Source organism: Acomys minous (assembly GCF_964271855.1).
Source record: "Acomys minous genome assembly, chromosome: 5".
Taxonomy (NCBI): Eukaryota; Metazoa; Chordata; class Mammalia; order Rodentia; family Muridae; genus Acomys; species Acomys minous.
Window position 1 is genome coordinate 60,601,654 of NC_140494.1, and position 18,110 is coordinate 60,619,763.

At 37.3% G+C, this 18,110-nt stretch overlaps 1 protein-coding gene across 2 annotated transcripts in view; it reads left to right on the forward strand.

The window, feature by feature from the left end:
• The window catches only part of NIPBL (NIPBL cohesin loading factor), a 151,721-nt gene that overhangs the window by 50,220 nt on the left and 83,391 nt on the right, over window positions 1-18,110 (forward strand). For both annotated transcript variants that reach the window (XM_084781108.1, XM_084781109.1), the window contains exons 2-5: window positions 9,388-9,530; window positions 11,480-11,645; window positions 14,040-14,167; window positions 17,873-17,972. In XM_084781108.1, coding sequence (XP_084637234.1) covers window positions 9,467-9,530; window positions 11,480-11,645; window positions 14,040-14,167; window positions 17,873-17,972 — 458 coding nt within the window. In that variant the 5' untranslated portion in view covers window positions 9,388-9,466. The remainder of the gene's footprint in view (window positions 1-9,387; window positions 9,531-11,479; window positions 11,646-14,039; window positions 14,168-17,872; window positions 17,973-18,110) is intronic.

The window sequence follows — 18,110 nt, forward strand, 5'->3', positions numbered from 1 at the left end:
AACCCTAGAACCAGATTGCTTTTTAAAGAAAAGAGCAACCAGTATAGACTAATAGTACCTAATTGCAAAACTCACTACAAAATGATAGTAATAAACACAATACAATATTTAAGGGAGAGCATCAAGAAGTACGACCCATTTAACATTTGGAAACTGAGGGATTACAATAGAGTAAAAAGTGATCAGTATGACAGGATTTATACAAATTGTTCTTAAAGTCTATATCTAGGCTTGTACATACACATACACACATGCATGCATACACGCATGCAGAAATTGCCGATTAGGCACTTGACGTGAGCAGGAGTCAAAGTTGTAGGTACTAACTGGAGTTCTCAGCATAGAGGCGCTGCTTTTTGATTGATTGTATGTTTTTAAACTGGAGGCTGAAGGAGATCCATAGGGGAATGAGGGCAGGAATATGCAAAGGGAACAAAGTAGGAATCCGAGAGGAACACGTACCGTCAGAGACGTTTATGTTGTTGTTTTGAGAGATAAGGGGAAGGATTATTCAGAGAGGAGTCAGTTGTGTTGACTGTTGAGACAGATTATGTGGGGCCTGAGGCTGGCTTGTTCATTGAATTTAACAATGCCGTTGTGATGACTGTGGTGAGGCATTTGGAAAAATGACATGAGTGAATATATAAATAGTGTTGTGGGTTCAAGAAAATTTTGAGGTGAAGATAGACACTAAAGAACTTTGTAAAAAAAAAAACAGTGCTAGTAAGCAGTAATTGGAGAATCAGCCTTTCGTTTCATTGACAACAGGGAACATTAACACCAAGTAGGTATTTTGTGCTATATAGAGTGACTCAGTAATAAGAAACATTAACGCAAAAGGATTGCATGAATGGTATCTTCAGAGAGAGAGAGATTGCGATTAAGATGCAGATTATGCAGCCAGGCGTGGTGCTGCACGCCTTTAAGCCCAGCACTTGGGAGGCAGAGGCAGGCAGATCGCTGAGTTCGAGGCTAGCCTGGTCTACAAAGCTACTCCAGGAGACCCTGTCTCCAAAAAACAAACAAACAAAAAAAAAAAGATGCAGGTTATGCATATATAATCCATGGTGGTTTTGGTTATAATCTGTATAGTCTTTTCAAGTTATTTTTTGAGTAATTGTCTTAATGATCTTAAATGTATATAGATGTTTTGCCTGCATGTATGTCTGTGACCTTGTATGTGCCTGGTGCCCATGGAGACTAGAAGAGGGAGTTAGGTGCCCTGGCACTGGAATCCCAGATGGTCTAAGTCTCCATGTGAATGTTGAGAGTCAGATGTGGGGTCTCCAGGAAGGACAGCCAATGCTCTTAGCTGCCACGCCATTTCTCCAGCCTCTGATCTTACCTCTTTAGCTAGAATCTACTAATTATCAGAATCTCATTTTTTGCCACACTGAGTTGTATTAATTAATTAATTGCTCAAAGGTCTGTGTCATATTAGGATAAAAAAGTCAAAGTAGCCACAATTTCTTGTAAAGGTTTGTAGGCCAGAGTTGGGCATGCCTGTCTACCCTTGAGGTAACAACTAGCTTGAGCCGTATATGGAGAATCTGTCTCAAAAAACAAGGGGGAGGGGTGCAGATTTAAGTTTTTCTTAAATTTTGCATGCATTAAAAAAAAAAGCTTCACCGTGTGAGTGCTTAAACAAAACATTACACACTTCATTATTCTTGCTTTCTAATGATATTGAGTCATCAGTCTGGAAAATGTAGCCAACTTTCCTTGCAGTAGTTTATTAAGTCTTGAGTTTTTAAACTTTCCCACTTAACAGTAGTTGAAAGTGTGCCCTCTTGTGGAGTCCCTAGATTACAGATAAAATTTCATATTATTCAAGCATGATTTGTTCCAAACCTGTAACTGTTAAGCCAAAACTTAATTAGAAAGAAATAAAATAATAGGTTTATTTTGCACTTCTAATACCATCTGTTTAAGAAACAGCCTTTTCAGATAGTCTTAGTTTGGGGGAGCAGTGCTTAAGAGACAGGCTATTTCGTTTGCAGCATTAAAAAGACAAATTATTTTTATGTTGAGGGAAGATAGACTAGCAAACCAAATCCTAGTAGCATTTTAATATTTCTTCTATGAAATATTTTTATTTAACTTATTTATTTACTTACTTATTTGAGACACGGTGTCATGTAGCCCTGCGTAACAGAGGGCTTCCTTGAACTTGCATTCCCTTTGCCTGTACTTCCAAGTGCTGAGATTACAAGCATGTGCTTACCACAACTTATTTATGAGGTGCTAGGGATGGAACCCTGGGCTTCATGTATGCACTACAACCACTCCATTAACTGAGCCACATCCCAAAACTCCACTCCCTACATTTTGAAGTTATCATTCTGGCATTCAGGACTTTTTCCCCCCCTGATGCAGTTTGTATACTTGTATATTGAGATGATTAGACTTGTCTAACTACTTGGTCCTACTATATCCAATTGCCACTATTTAAAATCAGTTCACATGAAATAATTGGGTGGGGGGGAGGGGAGGGGGGAGGAAAGAAAATAAATATCAAGGAAAATTTTTACTCTTGTTTTTCAGCAAGCAGAACTTCATTTTATAAACTGCTTTTGGAAAATTGCAAATCCCAACCTGAGTCGCTTAGTGGTAACTTTTCACGATATAATGAACTCAGTGATGTGTTTCCCTTCTATGTTGCATATGTGCATTTCATTGTACATATGATAATAGAACCATATGACTTAGGCACGTATACACAGACATTCTTAATATTTACTGTGATGACTGCAGGGGACTTCCAAAAGTGAGACAAATGTCTCAAAGTAGCTTTGTTCCATTTTATACTTTTCTTACTCAATGGTGTTAATTTGGAATTTTAGAGAAGCAGAAATGTTTTAAAGGAGAGGGCCCACTCATCCATGTCTGAGTAGAATGTGGGGGGAAAAAATCTGTTGAGTAGCAGATCGGGAAACAGAATCTGAAGGTAGTTTCACTAAAGTGAAATGATTAGTGTAACATAGGTTTATTTTACCTCTGTAGCTTTTGAAGATTTATGTCCCACATATTTCCAAGATGAATTTAAGGCCATTCATAAGTTAAATGTACTATTAACTAAAGTAATGAAATATATTGCATGTGTGTGTGTCTGTGTGTTCAAGTATGTATGTGCATGCATGTGTGTGGCCGGCCCAGGTAGGTGTGTGTGTGTGTGTGTGTGTGTGTGTGTGTGTGTGTGTGTGTGTATGCGCGCGCGCGCGTGTGCCTATCTGCCTGTCTGTTTGTGTCTGTGTGAAGACCAGAAGTTGATGTGGAGGTATCTTCTTCAGTCACTTCTCCCACTTTTTATTTATTTATTTATTTTTTGAGACAGGGTTTCTCTATGTAGCCTTGGCTGTCCTAGACTCACTTTGCAGACCAGGCTGGCCTCAAATTCACAGAGATCCACCTGCCGCTGCCTCCCGAGTGCTGGGATTACAGGCGTGCGCCACCACGCCCGGTGACTTCTCCCACTTTTTGAAGCAGTGTTTCACACTGACCTTTGAGCTTGGCCACCCAGCTAGCTCTTCCCTCCAAGATGCATCCGTCTATTCCTAACCTAGTGCTAGGCTTACAGGCAGGCCAGCGCTTTACCCACTGAGCCATCTCCCTAGTCCTAAAATGTGCTAGTTTTAGACTATTCCTATCCCTACCCAGAAATGTACATTAACAAAGGAAAAAAAGCACCAATTAGTTAATGGTCCATATTTATGAACTTTGGGTCTGAGATCAAAATAATCTTATAATCACATAGTATGAAGATTTTGAATTACGGCATCAGATTGTTTGTATTCTATTCTTTGGCTAGGCTCTAGTTTTCTTTGAGAACTTAAACAAGTATTTATCTTTTGAAAGAAATTTTACCCATTTTTTGTACCTTTATTGGCTTTTTTTGTTGTTGACATAAGTGTGGTGTTTCTTGTATCCAGGCCTTAGAGCCTTTTAATATGCCCAAGAATATAAAATTGTCTTAGAAACACATGAATTCAGGCTGATTGTGGTACCAAAGGCCTGTAATCCTAGTATTTGGTTAGGCTGAAGGAGAAAGGCCTGTGAGTTCAAGGCCAGCTACATTAGGAGAGCCTATCTTTGAGGTAGGTAGGTAGATACATAGATAACTTAGCCATGAAAGAAAAGGAGCACTCAAGTTCAGATCCCACCTCTGCTTAACTACCCATGTAGTCACATGCTATTGAGGTCCTAAGACTTAAGTTTTAATATAGGAAATAAAGATAATCACTATGATAACCTTCTTAAGCTTTTTATGTTATATAGATATAGATATAGATATATACACATATACATACATACATACATACATACATACATACATACATACATACATACATACATGGCTGGCAGGTAAAAAGTGCCTAAAACGAAACCTCCTACTGCAGTGTTACCTTCCTTTTGCTTCTGTTTTTGTAGGTTTAGTAGCCCTGATCCAGAATGCTTGGTATCAGAGCTGTTGTGGATTTTGATGTTGAGTGTGATGTGTGTGGGGTTTTTTGTTTTGTTTTAGTTTGGGAATATTTGTAAACACATAGTGAGGTTCTTTGAGGATGAGCCGCAAGTCTAATCATAAAACTCATTATGTTTCATACACAGCCTGAAGGTAATTTTAAACAGTATTTTTTTTTTCTGCCTGTGCTTCATCTATTTAGTCTGTGTGCCCGTGTATGCCAAGCATGTATGCCATGGCACGTGTGTGGAGGTCAGAAGACGCTTTCTGGAGTTCTGTTGTGCTTTACACAGGATCACACTCAGGTTGCCACAGGCTCAGCAAGCTATCTTTACTAGCCCAGATGTGCCCGTGTCATAACTGTCACTGCCATATGATGTCAGCTTTGGAGTTTTCCTCTTGTAGAATCATGCCAACGCTGAAAAGCTCCAGTTTTTTGAAACATTCTTTATTTTTATTTTGGGTTATTTAATAGTTAATCTGTGTTGAGTATAAATTACTTACTGAACTAATCTTCATTTTTGGGAGGGTAAGTGAGTTATTTTTGCAGTGCTGGCATTGATTGTACTAAGGCCTTGGGTAGACGATTCAATAACTTTGCCATTGCATAGCTGTAATTCTCACTAACCTTGTCCATTTCTTAATCGTCAGCTTTGTACTTCAGAAAGCTCCTGTTAATATTACATTGGCATTTTAACCTAGATTATTTAAGTCCAAAATTGGACCATTATTATATACTGTAACTATAGTCTTCTCACAGAACATTTGCTTTCATTCTCTCTCACTGGTATCCCATCTTCCTTTTGATTATTGCTTTATTCCTAAAGGGAATCTTGAGATTGTTTATATCAAGGCTGTGGGAAGAGAGAATCAACACTGTATAATATACTTCTGGAGGCTTTTTTTTTCTGACCATATGCTCTGGTCAGTGTGCTTATGAATACATCCTTCATATTTTATCTAGTATTCTTTAACATGTGGTACAGTCCTTTTTTTTGCCTAGCATAGTTTCTGCAACACAAAATTGATATTACATACTTCATCATGAAGGACCAAATAGTGTAGAAATGTTTGGTGTGTTGGATGCCGTGTTTAACTCAGAGAATACTTGCATAGGTTTCTGTGAACTGTTGATCAAATCTAACTTTTAACTCTCCATTCAACAGTATTAGAAAAAGAATGTACCGTGTGTGTGTGTGTGTGTGTGTGTGTGTGTGTGTGTGTGTGTGTAGTATATATATAAATGTGACAGTCTGAGATAACATAACAAGCAAAATAGAGAAACCTAAGTACTTTACAGCATTACATGTATTAATTAATCTCATTCTCCCAACAACATTAGAATAATTGCCTGCCTCTTACATACATAAGAAATGGAGGTACAGAATATTAAATAATTTGTGGCTGCCCAATGGAAGAGTTTAAATAGCCAGTTTTGTTTTCTGTTTCCCCCCTTTCTTTGGCTATATATTGTGACAATGTTGATGATGCATTTTAGTTATGCAAGATGTTCATGTGTTTGATGGCCTGGGTTTGGCCCCTGATCTATGACCTCAGGTAAATTCTCACCTTCTCTGTATATCAGGATACTCATCAAAGATTAGATGAAAGTACACCAGAGTGCTTTAAAAACCAAAAACAAAAAAACCAAAAAAATACCCTTTATAATATAGTAGCTGCTTAATAAGCAGATATCTTTTCTGCCCGTTGCTCATTACTAAAATGCTTTACAATGTTGTGTTGATATATGTGTGCATGCTTTGAGCCATGTATATATATGATCAGTTCTTCAGGGTATATTCTTCTATACAGGGCACATATGTGAGTGTGGATATGCACAGTCTCTTGTCTTTTCCTTCCTTTCCCTGCCTTCCTTTCCCCTTTCCTTTCTTTTCCCCTTTCCTCCCCTTTCCCTTTTCCCCTTTCCCTTTTCCCCTTTCCCTTCCCTTTCCCTTTCCATTTCCTTTGTAAATTAACCTGGTCTCAAACTCCCAGGAGTCCGCCTGCCTATGCCTTCTGAGTGCCAGGATGGTGCTCCACCTCACTCAGGCCAACTTTAAAAACAGAAGTACAACAACAAAACAGAATTTCTTGTTGCCTGTGTAGGCTATGTTAGCTGACTAGTTAGTCCCAGGAATCCACCTATCTCTGCTCCTCAGCACTGAACTGTAAGTGCACTCTAACACACACGGCTTTTAAAACCTTGTGGGGAGGGGGGGTGGACTATGTGCCTGGGTCCAGAAGCTAGAAGAGAGGTGCTGTGGATTTAGAGTATCAGGTAGCTGTGAGCCACCCAGGGTGATTGCTTGGAACCCACCTCAGGTCCTCTGGAAAAGCAGCAGATGCTCTTAACAAGTAAATGTGCTTCCCCCATACAAGATACGGTTTTGTATTGACACAAGTGCTGAGGGTAAGTCCAGGTCCTTATGCTATGCTGCAGGCACTTTACAGACTGGATTATCTCCCCAGCCGCATTGAGAATATTTCCTAAAAATATTACCTGTAGACGGAATTGCACACTATTGTTCTGTCTGGTGATGCTATGGATATTCACTTTGGAAATGCCAAGACATACACTTATATTTTATGTAACTTGTTTGCCTAAACTTATAATTTAAGACATGGGGAAGGTTCTTAATACTAATATATACTTTTAAAAATAATGTTTTGGGTTTGGAGAGATGGTTCAGAGGTTAAGAGCACTGGCTGTTCTTCCAGAGGACCCAGGTTCAATTCTTAGCACCCACATGCCAGCTCACAACTGTCTGTAACTCCAGCTAAAATAAATAAATACATTTAAAAATAATAATAATAATTTTTGTTTGGAGTGTGGTATGTGTGTGTGTGTCCATCCATGTCCATGTGCACATGCTTGGGCGCCAGCATACTGTACATGTCAGAGGACTACATGGAGTTAGATGTGTCCTTCCATTGTGTGACACTGCAACTCAGATCCTTACGCTTTTTCTGGCACTTGCCTTGACATGTTAAACCATTTTGCTTGCAAAGTTGGGTTGAGATGTGTGATAAGGGAAGCCAGTTACATCTAGTAACTGTTAAGAAGTTTATAACTCAAAGTCTTTTAGAGGAACTCTTAAAAGTAACTAACAAATACAGTGTTGAAATTGGAAACATTTAAACTAGAAGATTTCTGAGAAGTATAGCTCCAGTGATGGACGTTTGCTGAAGGCCCAGGTTTCAGTTCCCAGTACTGAAACAGGAAAAGCAATATTAATAATAAAATATAACAGAGACTAAACAATTTAGTTTTCTAGTTTAGCCCTGTGCCATAGTTGATGTAGGATATACTAAAGTAATTCAATAAAAACTTGTTTTAATTAATGGACAGATTATTGAAATGTTATATTATCTTACATGCAAAAACATTACTGAAGCCATAAGTTGAAACTAAGATGGAAAAAAAAATCTGGAACATTCAAGGAGAAAATATTCAAATTTTCATAGTATCCTTTATGTATGTATACATACTTTTTTTTAGAGAAAGAGGATGAATTTTATCATAAATATTAAATGCTTGAACCAATTGAGTTATTTGCAAAAGAAAAGTAAAGGAGTTGGGATGATGGCTCAGCAGTTCAAGAGCACTTGATGTTTTACAGGGGACTCAGGTTCAGTTGTAGTTCAAGTTCTGATCCAACAGCTTCTTCTGACCTCCGAGAGCACCAGACACTCATATGGTAAACATACATATATGCACAATCATACTAAAATATTTTTTTCAAAAAAGAGTGGGAGAGAACACTAGTTAATACCATTCCTTGTCCATTTATGTGGTTGCATACTGATTATATGATTGATTTTTATTAGTACAATGCATCAGTTAGAAAGACTAAGGCGGGGTGAGAATCAAATATTCTCACAAAAATGACATGAAACAAGCCACACATGACTTAACACCTACCTGTAATTCAGGAACTTGAGAGAAGAATCAGGCATTGGAGGCTAACCTAGCTAACAAGTAAAACCATGCTGTATGACACTGCAGAAGATGGGCAGGCAAGCTGGCTCCTCGGGAAAAAGCACCAGCCCCAAGCCAAGACCCACGTGGTAGAGGAGAGAACGGCTTCTGCAGAGTGTGCCTTGACCTGCAGGCACATACTGACACACACACTGACACAGCTGTACATATATGAACAAGTAACACAGTAACAGCTTACACACTGGGAAGAGATGCATCAAATATAGTAATTATGTAGTAATTTATCAAGAGAACATCAGGCAATAAATGGCATAAGTTCAAAGCTATTCTAAGTTAAAATGGCTGTAGAGTGAAATTGATATTGAATTGTAGAATTTAAAATAAAGGACAATAAAACTTTTTAGATAAGGAGACTATATTAAAGAGATACAAACACATGAAAACACAAGACTACAAGAGAATCTTAAAAGGTAGATTGGTAGGAAAGTAAAGTCTATATAACAGAGTGAAAAGAAAACTAACTAGACAAGAAATTGAAGCCAGTTAATTAAGTAAAACTTTTATTGATTTAGAATTTGGAAAGCAATGAGTGTTCATCCAGTTTGGCTGAGGCCTCTGCTCTGGCAGTATATACAGCAGAAGTTAAGAGCGGATTCTGGAGCCAAAGAGCGTCGTTTGAATCCCAGCTCCACTAGTTACTTTAAACTCCATGGGATTTTTTTTTTTATTAGTAAAATTCAGAAAACAATTGTGCCCTGCTGTACCTGGGTTGCTGTGAGGCCTAAATTTTAATGTATGCAAAGCATTTTTGCAGTGCTGAGTGGGTAGCAACTGGTATTTATGGGTGACTTGTTAAATACATTGAGCAAATAAAAGTTGAGATTTTTTTTATGTTTCTAAATGATTAAGCATCTCTCTACTGGTCATATATTTGTCACAGTTCCACAAATACTTATATGGGTTTCTTTTTGTGTGTGTGTTGCAGAGTTTGGGAGATGGAAAGTAATGACAGCTGGCACCTGAACTGAGTACTTTCATAGGCAACACCATTCCCGAACTTCAGGATGAATGGGGATATGCCCCATGTCCCCATAACTACTCTTGCGGGGATCGCTAGTCTCACGGACCGTAAGTTTGCATAATTTATCTAATTTAAGTTCTCTTGTTTGCCAACATTCCTTTTAGAAACACAAAGTTATCTGTAATGTCATAAATATATAATATATTTGATTGGTGTATGTGTGGGAGTACATAATTAATGCTGCCACCTAGTATATAAACTTAATTTCTGATTCCTTCTGTAGACTCCTAAGGAAATGGTAGTGTGATCATTTTTAAAGACCTTAAAAATAAGGACTTTTAAAAGAAAGCCTTTACAAAAACAGTACCTGAAATTGCTCTCCAAAAATAAGAATCTGAGAGCCCATCTTACCTAAATTCTAGTGGTGCTGATTTTTTAATATCATGTTGAATTATGTGTTGGAGTTCGTTACAGATATATGTTATTGATATGAGGGCCCACTTTACCCTGAACACTAAAGAATTAAAAATCATTGCCAATAGGTGGAAATTTAGTTAACACAGAATGTTAAGGATATTTATTTTGTAGATATTTATAACTGTTCTTTTTCCTGGGTAATGATATAGAATCTTCCCAAGTGTTTGCCCCAGTGTCATACTACTCTGTGTATAGGAATAGAGACAAAGGGAAGGGTAAAAAAGAAAAATGAAAAAATAGATACCTTTTTCTATTGCATTATAAAAGTTTATAATAATCTGTGAAAAAAAATAACTTTGGTAGCTTCCAGAACTGTTTTCATCTGTTCTCAGAGCCCCTTCCTGGGCTTTGCTTTGTGTGTGTTTTCAGTTGAGTGTAGGAAGCTCACATCACTAGAAAGTGGGTGGTTGGATTATCATTACTCTGCAGGGAACAGTGAAACAGGCTTTAGTTTTTGTTATTTGTAAGGCAAGAAACGCAATGTGTGTGCATGGCAAACTATATATGCTGCTTGCCTTCTTTGGTTTTTCTGCCTTTCATATCAGGTATACCCACATTTTTAATGCTTGTCTTCATGGTAAGTTCTGTGAAGTAACAATTGATTATTTTGTGGTTCTATTAATGAAAACTGTGCCATGAGCGCTCTGATACATATATTTTAGTTGGATCTCTTAACCTTTAGGCAAATAAACAAATTCCCATGAAGTGGGCTTACATTAAATAATGGAAATTAAGCTATAAAGTATTTGTTTATTTGTTTGTTGTTTAGAGTAGAATGATAAAAAGAGATTTTGCTTTGTTTTTGAGACAGAGTCTCTGTGTAGCCTTGGCTGCCCAGGACTCAGTTTGTAGACCAGGCTGGCCTCGAACTCACAGGGATCTGCCAGCCTCTGCCTCCCCAGTGCTGGGATTAAAGGCGTGCACCATCCCCGCCCAGCAAAAAAAGATTTTGGAATTTATGAAGAATTCTTTATTATTCTTCAGGAATGTTGTACTCTGAGTGTTCTACTATGAGCTAGTTGTTTCTATCCTTAAGCTTTCAAACAACATATCAGGTGTAGTCAGGTATTGTTCCTGCTTTGTCTAAGTGTGCTACTGCTCCGATAAGCTGCTTCTTAACCCTACCTCTCAAAGTTGTGCTTTTAAATGAAAATTAAGCATGACTGTAAAGAAGCCAGTGGTGCACACCTTTAATCCCAGCACAAGGGGAGGAAGAGGCAGGTTGATCTCTGTGAGTTCAAGGCCAACCTGGTCTACCAAGCAAATCCAGGACAGCTGGGGCCTACACACAAAAAAAAACCCTGTCTCAAAAAACAAGAAACAAATCAAAAAAAAAAAAGAAAGAAAAGGAGCAGCAGCTAAGTAACCCCAAGTGTTATAGTCTGCAATGGCCTGTGGTGGTTTTGGAGGGGTGGTTTCTTGGGTTGATTGAGTTTTTTTTTACAGAGTGAAGAATAATGTTTTTCAGTCATTTGTCACATTGATACTTACAACTTATTTTTAGTCTTAAAATTTACATAGTATATAAAGATTTCTTGCAGTCAGTCAGTATCTAATAATCTGCTTTTATTTTAAATAGTCCTGAACCAGCTGCCTCTTCCATCTCCTTTACCTGCTACGACTACAAAGAGCCTGCTCTTTAACTCACGAATAGCAGAAGAGGTGAACTGCCTTTTGGCCTGTAGGGATGACAATTTGGCTTCACAGCTTGTCCATAGTCTCAACCAGGTATCAACAGATCACATGTAAGTAATCTCAATTTTACATCTAAGAGTAAAAAGTTTTTGGTCTTAACTAAGAAAAATCACCATTCCTTTTTAAGTAATTTCCAAAGTTTTCAGATTTGTACTTGTGGCGAGGGGCAGTCTGTTGTCTTCTTTTATTGTTGTCTGTGACAGGTCTCATGTATCCCAGGCCGGCCTTGAACTTGCTATGCAGCTGATGAGGTTCTGGAACTTCTATTCTGCTCCTTCTTCAAGTGCGGGTATTGCGTGTGTGTGCCACCACGCTTAGGTTATGTGGTGCTGGCCGTCAGATGCAGAGTTCCGTGCATGCTCGGCCTGGGCTCTGCTGGTGAAGATGTGGCTAGCCCCAGCTCCCTTGGGCCTTTGAGACAGTCTCACCCTGCACCCAGCCTGTCTTCAGACCCACTGCCCATCTCTCGCCTCAGACACCCCAACACTAGAATTACGTACAAGCCAAAGTGTACAATCATCCTTTTTTTTTTTAATTTCAGTTTTGATCCAGGAGTTGGTGGTACATACCATTAATCCCAGCACTCAGAAACAGGCAGATCTGTATGAATCAGAACCAGCCTGGTCTACCCAACAAGTTCCAGGCCAACCAAGGCTACTTGGTGAAACCCTGTCTCAAAAAGAAAGGAAAGAAAATGTCAGTAACCAAGTGAAAATACAGCCAGTTTTGATATGACACTGAAGAGATTAGGTAGCCATAGTCAATTTGTGACAACAGTTTTGGCCCAGGCATGTCTTTGCTGATCTCTTCAACTTGTAGAAATGATCTTGGTATCGTCTGCACACACAGAGATTTCAATGTGCTTATAAAACTTATCTTCCCCTTTTCTAATGTTGTTAGAAATCAAATTCTCTAGACACCAGAGTATGATGCTGAGTGTAACAAGAACTCCAAAATGAACTCCATGGAAAGTAAAATAATTCTTTTTCATTTGAACATAGATGTGCATTATCATACAATAGAATTTAAAATAAAAATGAGCTAAACAATAAGAGTATACATAATATGTTTGTCACTAGAAAGCAATGTATATTTTACAATCTTAACAACACAAAAATTTATTTAAAAGTAAAATCTTGGTCTAGTGAGATGGCTCAGTGGATAAAGTGCATGCTTACTGACCTAAGTTCAGTTCTAAAATACATAAAGGTGGAAGGAAGTGAAGAACTAACTCCCCAGGGCTGTCTTCTCATCTCCACACTGTGTCATGGCGTGTGCATGCCTGCACACGCACACATATAATAACAAATGTTTCTCAAGATCTATCACTTTTATCCTGTTGTAACCTATTTAAATAGTATTTATATACTCTTCCATTCTTTATTAAATTTTCAAATTTGAAGATTTATTATTTAGAGAAAGGGTGCAGTACATATTAACAGTTGCTTATGCCTGTACACAATCTGCAGTATTCCCTGAATATTTAAAGAGGTACAAAAAGACACATTAAAAAATTAGGATTTATTTTATAGGAAGTTCCTTTAAAATAGTTCTCTGGAATTTATTGAATCTTACTGTTGGGCACCATCTTTTAGATCTTTACTGTTGGATCCAGTGAGTTTCTGTGCATGCGTGTATGCATGCCCATGTACATGCCAGGGTGAGTGAGTGTATGATCGTCAGAAGACAACTTTCAGACGTCAGTTCTGTTTAAGCAGTGTATAGAAAAGTGATATTTAGAAAGGAAAATTGAGTCTACTACCATACCACCATGCCCATGCCCAAGGCTCTCTGATCTCAGAAGCTAGGCAGGATTAGGGTTAATATTTGGATGGGAGATTGTAAAATTTGAAGATCCTGTTTCTTTCCAAACAGGCATATCTAGTTTAATTTGCTAATTATTTAGATGTTTACTGAGAATTGCCACTGTATTTATTTTATCACTTGTTTGGTTCTGCTTTCTACCATGATTTTATTTGAAAAAACAGAATAAGATAGAAAAATGACATCACCTGTATGGCTTCTCTTAGTCAGGATATCAACTTTGCATATATCATTGGGAGAACAAGTCCAAGAAAGGCACACTCACCCGTGTTCAGACATGAGGGACAGTCAATATATTCCACGTCCAAATAGCATCTTAACAGCATCATTGCTTCTGTGTTTTTAATTAGTGAGTAGTATGTAAAAGATTCTCTTAAAATTAACATGAATATTCTTTAGAAAACTCATTATTCCATACAATTATGATTTCAGCTTTCCCCATGCCTTAGAAAAATAAAAAAGTGTGGGGGGTTGTCTAGGAATTCTGTGATAATTTCATTTCTTCTGGGGATTACATCTTTGAAAGTCATACCTTTGGCCTCCTGTAGTCATATGGTTTTTGTTTTTTCTGTAAATCTTCTTAAGATTATAATCATGCTTATAATTTTTTTCAATGCCAGAGAACTGAAAGATAACCTTGGCAGTGATGATCCTGAAGGCGATATACCAGTCTTGTTGCAGGCCGTCCTGGCAAGGAGTCCTAACGTTTTCAGGGAGAAAAGTATGCAGAACAGATATGTACAAAGTGGTGAGTTTCTTTTTCATAGTACATGTTTGTGACTCCTGTATCAGAACTTGCTTCACACATGATTACATTTAAGTGTCTTTAAGTAGTTGGTTTCTCACTTACAAATGTCTGTTCATATTTTAAATCAAGCCAAGAGCAAGAAGGAAACTTAATATCCTTGTGATGTTGTATGGAAACTCCCAAAAACAAAACTTTGGGAGTTTATTTTGTTTTGTTTTTAAGGTATCCTAAGATGTACTTATTAAGTGAACTTTAGAAATTTTGGTTTTCGAAAATCATAGAAAGTTTGGAATCTCTCAGTAAATTTTGTTGTTGTTTATGTTGTTGTTGTTTTAATTTCATGTGCATTGGTGTTTTACCTTTACCTGCATGTGTGTCTCTGTGAGGATGTCTGATCCTTTGGAACTGGAGTTACAGACAGTTGTGAGCTGCCATGTGGGTGCTGAGAATTGAACCCAAGTCCTCTGGAAGGGCAGCCAATGTTCTTCACCGCTGAGCCATCTCCTGAAATCTTAAGTAATAAAGAAAATATGTAAAAGCTTTTGAGCATGTGTTTTATACATATATTACTAAGTATTTTATTAATGATGTTCATGGTTATCTAAGAATTGGCTTAATGCTCATTTTGCCTTACCAGTAAAAATTAGTTTATATTATTAGTAACTAAACTTTGACTTATTCTAAGTATTTTAAGGGTGATAAAAAAAAATTAATATCCATCACAGAACAATTGATATGTACCTAAGTGGTAGCTTCAAGCTAGAGAAGTATTGTCTTCTGGAATTTAACTATGTTTTTTATATTCAGGTTGATCCTTGGCTCTCAGGGTTAAACTAGGAAAGGAATAGTTTAAGCAGTTCTAGAAGGTCCAGGTTAGCTGATTGGCTAACTGTATTTAAGAATATCATCAGATTCATTCTTGTTAACTTTAGCAGTGTAGCTATCCATGTTGCTCCTCATTCTGTTTCTTAGTTCTTTTTGTGTGTGAATATTTTAAAATAATACCGCTTTTTATTTCGTTATTTTTCTGTGTGAATTCAGTTTTGTTTTTGTTTTATTTTGTCAAAGCAATTGCATATTCCTACCGATTACTCACAACTCAGTTATGTTCCTCTTGCCTGTCAGCAAGTGGAAAGCAGATAGGCAGGGTCTGGCTGTGGACTTGCTAGAACCAGTAAACTAGAGCAGGTAGTGCAAGACAGTAGCAGTGGTGAGAGGAAGTGAAGCTGTACATTGTGAAAGCTCTGGAGCCGGCTGGTGAAGAAACAGTAGCAAAGTGGAGAAATGGCTCAGTAGTTAGTTAAAAGCATCTACTGGTCTTTGTTTCCTACCTTGGGTGCTTAGGACTCCATTTCTAAAGGATCTGACACCCTCTTCTGGCTTCTGCACTCAGCTGCATGCAAATGTACATAATCCACACACAAAAACACATGCATAAATAAAAGCATCCGAGGATACTAATACTGCATTTTTTTGTAATCTATATATTTGAGTCTGAATTTGAACAGTAAGTCACTGTAATAAAAAGTTTTATAGTACTCATCTTAATTTACATATTTTGTTTAATTCTGCATAATTTTTAGTTAAATGTATAATTACTATATATATATATATAGTTTTCTAAAGGAAGTAGAATTTTAAAAGCAGTTTGTTAATACTTGTTAGTTTTAAAAGTATTTTCATAAGACAAGGCTTAAATTTTTAAAGGTTACTTTCTGTGGATACATGTTGTGTTATAGTTGTGTGTGTGTGTGTGTGTGTGTGTGTGTATGTGTGTGTGCGTGCGCACATGCGAGCGTGTGCATATCATGATGCTTGCTCTGAACCTTTCATATTTTGAGGCGGACTCTTAAGTGAACCTGATGCTTATCATCTGGCCTAGGCCGGCTGCCTACTGAATTTCAGGGGCTGGCCTGTCTCCACTCTCTTTTACCCCGTACCTCACTGCTGGGGTTCTAAGTGTGTGGCCACAGCCAGCATTTTATGTGGATTCTAGGATTTCAAACCCAAGCACTCATATTTGTGCAGCAAAACAAGTACTTGATGAGCAAGTACCATCCTTCAAAAGATAACTTTGGGTGACTAAATGCAAGCCACTATAATCATAGTTCTTTGGAGCTTTGAGGTAATCAGAAAGAACTGTTCTGATTTTATTTGCCTCTTTATTTAAACAGCCACTATTTTTAAACTAGTAATTTCAGCTTTGCCCGAGTGATGGCTGTTAACTGAGAGGGAGAACATTTATCATTTCTGTCTTATAGGATGGCCTTCCCTGCTTAACAATAAAAAAGGACAATCAGAAACAGTTATTACAGTCATTAAATTATTAAGTTATGGAATAAGACTATTTTGTACTGAATTGTACTTGGAAAATGCTGATATTCACATTCTTAGTGGTGGTCTTTGAGGTGGTCGTGATCCCTAATCTTATTCTGCTCCAGGCTGTAGAACTATAATCCTTCTGTAATCTTATTGGCATATATATATATCATATGTTGGAGAATTTCTGATGAAAGGTACTTTTCATGTCAACAGCAAGAAGTGAAATTTAGGAACATTAACTTATTGGTTGCAGTTCCCGAAGTCATGTAAGAAAATTAATGGTTAGCTGCAGAATTTTCTCTCTGGCTTAACTGAATTTTTCTGCTGCTTCTTAATAACAAAATGCCATTTGTGCATCTATCAATAAGCAAATTCCAGCTTTAAAAGAAACAGAATCTTAAAGCTGAAGAGATGGCTCTGTGGTTAACAGCACTTGCTGCTTTTACAGATGGTCCATGTTTGGTTCCCAGCACCCACATGGGTGCTGACAACTCTCTAACTCCTGCTCCAGGGAATTCAGTATTCCGGCCTCTAAGGAGACCTGGCACACATGTGGTGCACATATGTACATGCAGGCAAACAATCGTACACATAAATGAAGAAAAATAAACCTTAAAAAATAAATGAAAGCTATCCTCACATTTTCATTTGCTAATGAAATATTATTTTAATTCCTACTAAGTAGCAAAATGTTATTTTAGAGGAAGAAATAGGAATATCATATTTTGTTAGGAGAATTTTAGGTAGAAATTACAGGATCTCAAACTTTTGGTCCATAGATAAATTAATAATTAAGCCTAGGTGTGAACAATGTTGTGAAATTAAGTTCTTAAGCACAAGAGAAGTATATGTTAAAAATTTCTATATAATAAGAATAAGCCAGATAGATATAGGCTTATAATAAAAGAAAATATATAGTATTTTGACAATAGCTAAATGAAGTAATAACAGAATATGTACCTAAAGTTGGGGGTGTAGCTCAGGATTAGAGCACCTGCCTGGTGTGTATGCTGCCTTGTGTACACTGCCTTGTGTGTATGCTGCCTAGTATGTACGCTGCCTAGTTAGTGTGTATGCTGCCTAGTTAGTGTGTGTGCTGCCAAGTGTGTACGCTGCCTAGTGTGTACACTGCCTTGTGTTCAGTTCCTTGCTCTAAAAAGATCATTAGCATCATCTCTTATTTCTACTATTAAACTAGTGGTATTAAAATTATGTTATATAAAATGGATTTTTCTTGAAATTCAGTTTTCCTAATAGCCATATATTGCTTCCCCCAAACAAAACCATTTCTTAGAGAAAGGAATTTAAAACATTTTAAAAGGGTGAGTTGACTCTTTATTGTAAGAAGAAAAAAATATTTAATGCTTTTTATCTTTTGAACAGGAATGATGATGTCTCAGTATAAACTTTCTCAGAATTCCATGCACAGTAGTCCTGCATCTTCCAATTACCAACAAACCACTATCTCACATAGCCCCTCCAGGTAAGTAGATACTTATGTACATGTCATTTATTGAACATTATGTTCTGTGGTCAATGAATATGCCTCTGATATCAAGATTATACATTTAAATACTCATGAATTGTATGTAGTCCCATGCTAAGTAGTTCTTATGAACAT